Source organism: Oncorhynchus nerka, linkage group LG15 (assembly GCF_034236695.1).
Source record: "Oncorhynchus nerka isolate Pitt River linkage group LG15, Oner_Uvic_2.0, whole genome shotgun sequence".
Taxonomy (NCBI): domain Eukaryota; kingdom Metazoa; phylum Chordata; class Actinopteri; order Salmoniformes; family Salmonidae; genus Oncorhynchus; species Oncorhynchus nerka.
Genome location: NC_088410.1, coordinates 14,215,235 through 14,225,042, shown reverse-complemented (window position 1 = coordinate 14,225,042; position 9,808 = coordinate 14,215,235). Strand labels below are relative to the sequence as shown.

Sequence of the window (9,808 nt, the reverse complement as noted above, 5' to 3'; positions counted from 1 at the left end):
TGATATGTAGGGTACAGTATACCAGATAAAGGTGAAGGTGAGAGTACAGTATACCAGATAAAGGTGAGAGGTCTAACTGATATGTAGGTCTAACTGATATGTAGGGTACAGTATACCAGATAAAGGTGAAAGGTAGGTCTAACTGATATGTAGTCAGTATACCAGATAAAGGTGAGAGTCTAACTGATATGTAGGGTACAGTATACCAGATAAAGGTGAGGGTCTAACTGATATGTAGGGTACAGTATACCAGATAAAGGTGAGGGGTCTAACTGATATGTAGGGTACAGTATACCAGAGAAAGGTGAGGGGTCTAACTGATATGTAGGGTACAGTATACCAGAGAAAGGTGAGAGGTCTAACTGATATGTACTGGGTACAGTATACCAGATCAAGGTGAGGGTCTAACTGATATGTAGGGTACAGTATACCAGATAAAGGTGAGGGGTCTAACTGATATGTAGGGTACAGTATACCAGATCAAGGTGAGAGGTCTAACTGATATGTAGGGTACAGTATACCAGATAAAGGTGAGGGTCTAACTGATATGTAGGGTACAGTATACTGATATGTAGGGTACAGTATACCAGATAAAGGTGAGAGGTCTAACTGATATGTAGGTCAGATAAAGGTGAGGGGTCTAACTGATATGTAGGGTACAGTATACCAGATAAAGGTGAGAGGTCTAACTGATATACCAGATAAAGGGGTACAGTAGTACCAGATAAAGGTGAGAGGTCTAACTGATATGTAGGGTACAGTATACCAGATAAAGGTGAGAGGTCTAACTGATATGTAGGGTACAGTATACCAGAGAAAGGTGAGAGGTCTAACTGATATGTAGGGTACAGTATACCAGAGAAAGGTGAGGGGTCTAACTGATATGTAGGGTACAGTATACCAGAGAAAGGTGAGGGGTCTAACTGATATGTAGGGTACAGTATACCAGAGAAAGGTGAGAGGTCTAACTGATATGTAGGGTACAGTATACCAGAGAAAGGTGAGAGGTCTAACTGATATGTAGGGTACAGTATACCAGATAAAGGTGAGAGGTCTAACTGATATGTAGGGTACAGTATACCAGATAAAGGTGAGAGGTCTAACTGATATGTAGGGTACAGTATACCAGATAAAGGTGAGAGGTCTAACTGATATGTAGTGTACAGTATACCAGATAAAGGTGAGGGGTCTAACTGATATGTAGGGTACAGTATACCAGAGAAAGGTGAGAGGTCTAACTGATATGTAGGGTACAGTATACCAGATAAAGGTGAGAGGTCTAACTGATATGTAGTGTATAGTATACCAGATAAAGGTGAGAGGTCTAACTGATATGTAGGGTACAGTATACCAGAGAAAGGTGAGGGGTCTAACTGATATGTAGGGTACAGTATACCAGATAAAGGTGAGAGGTCTAACATATGTAGTGTACAGTACAATTCCAGGTAACTTTTTCAAAATGACAGAAATCCCCTTTGATCAAGGCCCTTAACCCTCATTTCTCCCGTAAGGCGCTCTGGGTAAGAGCTAACTGAATGTCATGTCAACAAATGTATTGATAAGTTTCAATATGAACATTTCACAGGAATCTGGTTTAGTAAAATGCGATGTATGTTTGATAGATTTTTCCTCTTCCTGTGTGTATGGGTGCGCGCGTGTGTGTGTGTAGGTGGAGGCCCCGTTCGTTCCTAAGTTCAAAGGCCCAGGTGACACCAGCAACTTTGAGGAGTACGAAGAGGAGGAGATCAGAGTCTCCATCAGTGAACAGTGTGCCAAGGAGTTCACTGACTTCTAGACCCAACCAGAGAGAGAGGGATTGAAGGAAAAAGATAGAGAAGGAGAGGGAAGAAAGGAGAGGGAGAGGGAGAAGGAAAAGGAGAGAGATGGCGAAGGAAGGAAGGAAGGAGAGGGAGAGGGAGATGGAAGGAGAGAGAGATGGCAAAGGAAGGAAGGAAGGAAGGAAGGAAGGAAGGAAGGAAGGAAGGAAGGAAGGAAGGAAGGAAGGAAGGAAGGAAGGAAGGAAGGAAGGAAGGAAGGAAGGAAGGAAGGAAGGAAGGAAGGAAGGAAGAAGAGACGGGAGGGAGGGAGGGAGAGAGAGAGGGAAGGTAGACTGGAGTACTGTCTCCTGTTGAATCACAAGCACCAGCTATGAGAGGGAGAGAAGAAGAGAGGGAGAGAAGAAGAGAGGGAGAGAAGAAGCGAGGGAGAGAAGAAGAGGAAGATGCAGAGAGAAGAAGATGCGGAGAGAAGAAGAGGGAGAGAAGAAGAGGAAGATGCGGAGAGAAGAAGATGCGGAGAGAAGAAGAGGGAGAGAAGAAGATGCGGAGAGAAGAAGAGAGAGGAGAGAAGAAGATGTGGAGAGAAGAAGAGGGAGAGAAGAAGAGAGAGGAGAGAAGAAGATGTGGAGAGAAGAAGAGGGAGAGAAGAAGATGCGGAGAGAAGAATATGTGGAGAGAAGAAGAGGGAGAGAAGAAGATGCGGAGAGAAGAAGAGGGAGAGAAGAAGAGAGAGGAGAGTAAAACCAGCAGTGTTGCCTTTTCTGTCCCATTTGTGTTTTTTCTACTGTTATTTATTTATTATTTAGTCTCTTTTTATGTTTCATCCTTTATGGAGTGTTGGAGTGGGACCTGTCTCTGTAACAACTGTCTCCTAACTACCATACTGGGACAGGGACATTCTCTGTAACAACTGTCTCCTAGCTACCATACTGGGACAGGCACCTGTCTCTGTAACAACTGTCTCCTAACTACCATACTGGGACAGGGACATTCTCTGTAACAACTGTCTCCTAGCTACCATACTGGGACAGGGACATTCTCTGTAACAACTGTCTCCTAACTACCATACTGGGACAGGGACATTCTCTGTAACAACTGTCTCCTAGCTACCATACTGGGACAGGCACCTGTCTCTGTAACAACTGTCTCCTAACTACCATACTGGGACAGGGACATTCTCTGTAACAACTGTCTCCTAGCTACCATACTGGGACAGGCACCTGTCTCTGTAACAACTGTCTCCTAGCTACCATACTGGGACAGGCACCTGTCTCTGTAACAACTGTCTCCTAGCTACCATACTGGGACAGGCACCTGTCTCTGTAACAACTGTCTCCTATCTACGTAATTGGGACAGGGCCATTCTCTGTAACAACTGTCTCCTAGCTACCATACTGGGACAGGCACCTGTCTCTGTAACAACTGTCTCCTAGCTACCATATTGGGACAGGGACATTCTCTGTAACAACTGTCTCCTAACTACCATACTGGGACAGGCACCTGTCTCTGTAACAACTGTCTCCTAGCTACGTAATTGGGACAGGGCCATTCTCTGTAACAACTGTCTCCTAGCTACCATATTGGGACAGGCACCTGTCTCCTAGCTACCATACTAGGACAGGCACCTGTCTCTGTAACAACTGTCTCCTATCTACGTAATTGGGACAGGGCCATTCTCTGTAACAACTGTCTCCTAGCTACCATATTGGGACAGGGTAATTCTCTGTAACAACTGTCTCCTAGCTACCATACTGGGACAGGCACCTGTCTCTGTAACAACTGTCTCCTAGCTACCATATTGGGACAGGGCCAGTCTCTGTAACAACTGTCTCCTAACTACCATACTGGGACAGGCACCTGTCTCTGTAACAACTGTCTCCTAGCTACCATATTGGGACAGGCACCTGTCTCTGTAACAACTGTCTCCTAGCTACCATATTGGAACCGGGCCATTCTCTGTAACAACTGTCTCCTAGCTACCATATTGGGACAGGGCCATTCTCTGTAACAACTGTCTCCTAGCTACCATATTGGGACAGGGCAATTCTCTGTAACAACTGTCTCCTAACTACCATATTGGGACAGGGAAATTCTCTGTAACAACTGTCCCCTAAATACCATATTGGGACAGGGCCATTCTCTGTAACAACTGTCTCCTAACTACCATATTGGGACAGGGCCATTCTCTGTAACAACTGTCTCCTAACTACCATATTGGGACATGCCATTCTCTGTAACAACTGTCTCCTAACTACCATATTGGGACAGGCACCTGTCTCTGTAACAACTGTCTCCTAACTACCATATTGGGACAGGGACGTTCTCTGTAACAACTGTCTCCTAACTACCATATTGGGACAGGCACCTGTCTCTGTAACAACTGTCTCCTAACTACCATATTGGGACAGGGCCATTCTCTGTAACAACTGTCTCCTAACTACCATATTGGGACAGGCACCTGTCTCTGTAACAACTGTCTCCTAACTACCATATTGGGACAGGCACCTGTCTCTGTAACAACTGTCTCCTAACTACCATATTGGGACAGGGACACTCTGTAACAACTGTCTCCTAACTACCATATTGGGACAGGTACCTGTCTCTGTAACAACTGTCTCTTAACTACCATATTGGGACAGGGCCATTCTCTGTAGCAACTGTCTCCTAGCTACCATATTGGGACAGGGCCATTCTCTGTAACAACTGTCTCCTATGTACTAGGCTAGCATATTGCTCCACACATACTGGTATTTGTTCTGAATGGCCCCCTGTTCCCTAAATAGTGCACTACTTTTTACCAGAACCCTATGGGCTCTGGTCAAAAGTAGTGCACTCTAAAGGGAATAGGGTGCCATTTGGGACAAACACACAATACTCTGCACTCACCTCCCCCACCCTCCCCCTCTCCTACCCCCCTTGGCGTGTGTCCCCCCCCCGGTGGACCAAGCCCTCTCCTACCCCCTTGGCGTGTGTCCCCCCCGGTGGACCAAGCCCTCTCCTACCCCCTTGGCGTGTGTGTCCCCCCCCGGGCAACCAAGCCCTCTCCTACCCCCTTGGCGTGTGTCGTCGTCCCCCCGGTGGACCAAGCCCTCTCCTACCCCCTTGGCGTGTGTCGTCCCCGGTGGACCAAGTGGCGTGTGTCCCCGGTGGACCAAGCCCTCTCCTACCCCCTGGCGTGGCGTCCCCCCCCGGTGGACCAAGCCCTCTCCTACCCCCCCTTGGCGTGTGTCGTCCCCCGGTGGACCAAGCCCTCTCCTACCCCCTGGCTCCTACCAAGCCCCCCTTGGCGTGTGTGTCGTCCCCCCCGGTGGACCAACCCCTCTCCTACCCCCTTGGCCCCCCTTGGCGTGTGTCGTCGTCCCCCGGTGGACCAAGCCCTCTCCTACCCCCTTGGCATGTGTCGTCGTCCCCCCCCGGTGGACCAAGCCCTCTCCTACCCCCTTGGCGTGTGTCCCGGTGGACCAACCCCTCTCCTACCCCCCGGTGGACCAAGCCCTCTCCCCCCCTTGGCGTGGACGTCGTCCCCCCGTGGACTCTCCTACCCCCTTGGCGTGTGTGTCGTCCCCCCGGTGGACCAAGCCCTCTCCTACCCCCTTGGCGTGTGTCGTCGTCCCCCCGGTGGACCAAGCCCTCTCCTACCCCCCTTGGCGTGTGTCGTCTTGATGTTATAGTTTCCAGGCTGGTGTTCTTCCTGTCCTTGTGTTAATACATACACTCAACTGTACACTTCTGTCTTGACACTCGTTCCGTTCAGATGAATAATAATAAGGCACATAGCAAATGCTTCTTTCCAAAGCGACGGTCTGGGGTTCTGTTGTCTGGGTGTGCCCAGCGGGAATTGAACCTCTCGTGTCGTGATGCTCTTATCAACTGAGCCTCGTGGAACCAGTTCATGTTCTGTCTTCTTAATGACCGGCATTCCTTTTCTCAAATCCAGCCTCGTAGTTTACTCATTCCTTTTCTCAAGTCCGGCCTCGTAGTTTACTCATTCTCACGTTAAACACGTCTCAACTCATTCCTTTTGTCAAATCAGGCCTCGTAGTTTACTTATTCCTTTTCTCAAATCCAGCCTCGTAGTTTACTCATTCTCACGTTAAACACATCTCAACTCATTCCTTTTCTCAAATCCAGCCTCGTAGTTTACTCATTCTCACGTTAAACACATCTCAACTCATTCCTTTTCTCAAATCAGGCCTCGTAGTTTACTCATTCTCACGTTAAACACATCTCAACTCATTCCTTTTCTCAAATCAGGCCTCGTAGTTTACTCATTCTCACGTTAAACACGTCTCAACTCATTCCTTTTGTCAAATCAGGCCTCGTAGTTTACTCATTCTCACGTTAAACACGTCTCAACTCATTCCTTTTCTCAAATCAGGCCTCGTAGTTTACTCATTCTCACGTTAAACACGTCTCAACTCATTTAACATCTTGTATTAGAAAGGTGTCATTACATTCTCTGACTCCGTTGTCCAGGTTTGAAAATAACATTATATTATTATTATTATTATTACATTGTCTTAACACTCTTCTCCTTTGAATACAATTCCATATTCTCTTCTACTCTTTAATGTCGTGTTCCGTCGCCTAATATCATAGGGCACGTCCCAAATGACACCATATTCCCTACTTAAGTGCACTACTTTTGACCCAGGCCTATAGAGCTCTCTGGTCAAGAGTAGTGCACTAAGTAGGGCACAGTGTTCCATTTGGGACGTACCCGTGGACAGCTGTTTATCCCCTCCATCACAGTCTCCTCGATGTATTTCTAGGTCATCCTCCTCTCAGCCGTGGACAGGCACAATGCTGGTGTATATATATATATGTACTATATACATACTGTTGCACTTTCTAGGAAAATACATAAGGCCTGTAGTCTTTTTAAACCATATGACTGCGGTCGCACAATTCTAAATTCCCTGGTTTTACACAAATCCTGGCTGGAAGATTCCTGGGAATATGAGGGGAATAAGCAGGAACTCCGGGACTCCTTCCACCAGGATTTCTGGGAAAACAGAGAATTAGTGGAAAGTTGGGGACTGCAGCAGCCCTATAGGATCCTCAGCCCTCCAAAGGGAGGTGTTTAAAGACACTGTCTAATACCACCACATGAAAAGAAAAACAATAAAACACAAAGTGTCATATTTTGCAACTTGAGTATCAGTACAATAAAGTTTTACTTGTTAAAATGACCAACACAAGGGATTGTGTGTGCTGTTTGTTTGCGTGATATAGCACCAGTTTTTTTTCCCAATTCTCTCGTTGTGGACCCCCAGACATTTCACCACTTTGTTGAAGCCCTGAACTAGTTGACCTTGGTACGTGTAGAACAGATCCAATATGTGGACTGGCTGGGGCTCCCTGAGGAGAGGTTTGAAAACCACGGACATAGCCTAAACTCACTTTAAAACTATTGGGGACTGACACACACACCTGTAGACCTATTCAATCCATCTTGTATATTTAATTAGAGACGAACAGACTCTGTGCAGGTCTATGAGACGCGTTTCCTGTAAGACCGTTTAGCCTAGAGGCCTCGTCTCCCAATGCCGTCATCCAGACAACTGTTGGCTCTTTAGTCTGGACTCTGGAGAGACCCACCTAAGACGTGTTCATATGCAGAAATCCAAAATAATACCATTTACAAATCTGTGTATGTATTACAACCAATAAAAGCGTGTTTACGTTTCCCAAACGCAGCGGGAATGTGAACAAAGAGCGATGTGCTTGAGATGCGCAGAAAAAAGAAGGGAAAAAACTCTACCTTAAATAAGCTACCGTCCCCGTATGTCTGCTGTGGGTGAACTGAAGGGGACGCCATCTTCGTCAGTCCACCTTAAGCGCACAATGTGGCCAACGCATGCGCACATCGAGGCTTCCGTTGTTCATTCTCCGCTCTGCCGGGCTCGCTCTCTGCTCGCGCTGGGTCGGTATAGGAGAGCGACTTACAGCGTCACTTTAGAAACAACAAGAGAGAAAAGACGCACTCGGCCAAACCCAAACTCAACCGCTGGGAAAACAACAACCACAATGTCCGAATCCAAGTACCGGGACTGGATCCTCGAGACCATCGACTCTCTACGCTCACGGAAAGCCCGACCGGACCTTGAGAGAATATGTCGTATGGTCCGGAGAAGACACGGCTCGGATCCAGACAGAACCCGAGAGGAACTGGAGAAGCTGATCCAGGAGCAAACAGTGCTCAAAGTTAGCTACAAGGGCTCCATATCCTACAGGAATGCGGCGAAGGTGCAGAGAAAGAGTCGAAAGAAGAGTGACTTCACTCCGGGTAGCTGCGGCGGGAGCGAGGTGGAGGGAGAGCAAGCCAAACACTCCAGTTTGAACAACAACGCGGACAGCGCGCACAGCTTTACCGACCTAGAGGAGGTGGAGAGCCGGGACCGAGAGGAGGATTCTGTCTCCGAGCCGAGTGAGTGCCCTGACCCCCGGCCCGAACCCCGGGTATCACCTCAGAGAAAAAACAAAAGCTTTTTCCACTGAATAGCGGAAACGGCCCTGGCTACTGCCCGGGTTGTGGCGAGACGGGCTGTGCTGCCGGGAGAGGCTGCAGTGGGAAAGCAAGTGCGTCAAAAGACAAGAGATTAGGAGAAAGAGGAGGAGGTCAGGAGGGGGGTGGCAGCAGCGCTTTGGCCGGTAGCCACGAAACAAAACCGGGCCAAGATGGGAGCGGCGCTCCGAGCAAAGCAAAGGGGGTCTGGGGTGGAGGAGGGGGGGTGGAGACGACGGGGCAGGAGGGCAGCGGTAGCTGCGTTGGTGTTGCTGCTGAAACGGAAAATAAAATGAGCCAGGGAAGCGCCAGTTCAAGTTCCAGCAGCAACAGCCAGCTCCTGCGGCCGAAACAGCTTCAGCCAGAATCCCCACCTGTCAAACCCAAACTGCGGGCCGGACGAGGTGAGGGGAACCCGGGGGTCCGGGGCAGCGGGCAAACCAGCTCGGATTTGGGCGAAAGACTGATCGCCTCCGTCCGCAGACTAGCCGAGCAGAACCGAGCCTCCGCGTTAAGAGGGGAGACCCGCGGGGGCCACAAGCCATTGGGACTGAAGGAGATCCTGGGTTACCTGACCAGCCAAGACGGCCTCTCATCTGAGAGTAAACTGACCCGCAACAGGGTCAAGGTGGTTCTGGAGAGAGAGGTGGCGAGAGGTCGGCTGCGGAGGACCCGGTGTGGGAACATCACTCTCCCGGTGAGGGGAGTGGAGGCAGCGCCAACCCCAGCGAAGCCACCCGGTCCCGCTAACAGACTGCTGAAGAGCGCACTGCAGGATAAACACATCGGGGAAAAGGTAACTTAATATTTCCAACACGTCCTATAGACTAAACACAGAGAGAGGAAGAGCAGAACAGACTCACTACACCCTGTCTGCTTATGAATTAATGATCAACATATCAAAACAGCGCAGACAGACGTCTTTCTCTTTTCTCCCTGGATATAATCCCTGATTCTCTCTCATTCAGCCTAACTCAGCTAAATCGCGTGTAAAAACTATTCTGAAGGCAAATCTATCATTTGCCCTAAATTAATCTTGGGTTTAAAATGACGTTTCTGGGCTGGTGTGTTTTGTGTGAACGGTAGCCAATGGTAACGTGAACCAGTGCGCTTGCAGAACAGACATCCTGATTTTTTGTCCTCGACACGCAACTGTGTCTTGCTGCCTGCTCGCTGTTTCCTGTAGGGCTCCACTGCCATCCAGGCAGCACAAAAGGTGCGGGCTTTCAACAGCGCGCTCTCGTCCGCTCGCTTCTCTTGTTCCGGATTCACCGCACACACAGGAGCACGTCGAGCGAGGGCGACCATAATGCGCTGTAGTGGTTCCTCTGTGTTTGGCGCGGTGAAAGTTCGGCTATAGGCTACCGTCCCTATATCATAGACTGTGTCTAGCTGCCTGTAAATTATGCAGACCGACGGACGGGGGCGTTACGTGGTTAATTCGGTGGAATAGTTTGTGAAAATGAAAGCATTTACTTTCCACGTCGGAAAGTCTGTCTGCGCCAAGGCTGTATTCGCATCA

General features: G+C 48.8%; 2 protein-coding genes across 3 annotated transcripts in view; both read left to right on the top strand.

Annotated features, from left to right (window-relative positions):
* LOC135560040 (cAMP-dependent protein kinase catalytic subunit alpha-like) overlaps positions 1-1,989 on the top strand; it is a 57,173-nt gene extending 55,184 nt beyond the window's left edge. Inside the window, exon 9 of one of the 2 annotated variants that reach the window (XM_065001054.1) lies at positions 1,670-1,989. In XM_065001054.1, the coding sequence (XP_064857126.1) occupies positions 1,670-1,795 (126 nt within the window). In that variant the 3' untranslated portion in view covers positions 1,796-1,989. The remainder of the gene's footprint in view (positions 1-1,669) is intronic. The other variant, XM_065001053.1, reaches the window with a different exon arrangement.
* Positions 1,990-7,667: 5,678 nt separating this feature from the next.
* samd1b (sterile alpha motif domain containing 1b) overlaps positions 7,668-9,808 on the top strand; it is a 12,467-nt gene continuing 10,326 nt past the window's right edge. Inside the window, 2 exon segments of the mRNA XM_065001047.1 lie at positions 7,668-8,247; positions 8,250-9,082. Coding sequence (XP_064857119.1) covers positions 7,809-8,247; positions 8,250-9,082 — 1,272 coding nt within the window. The 5' untranslated portion in view covers positions 7,668-7,808.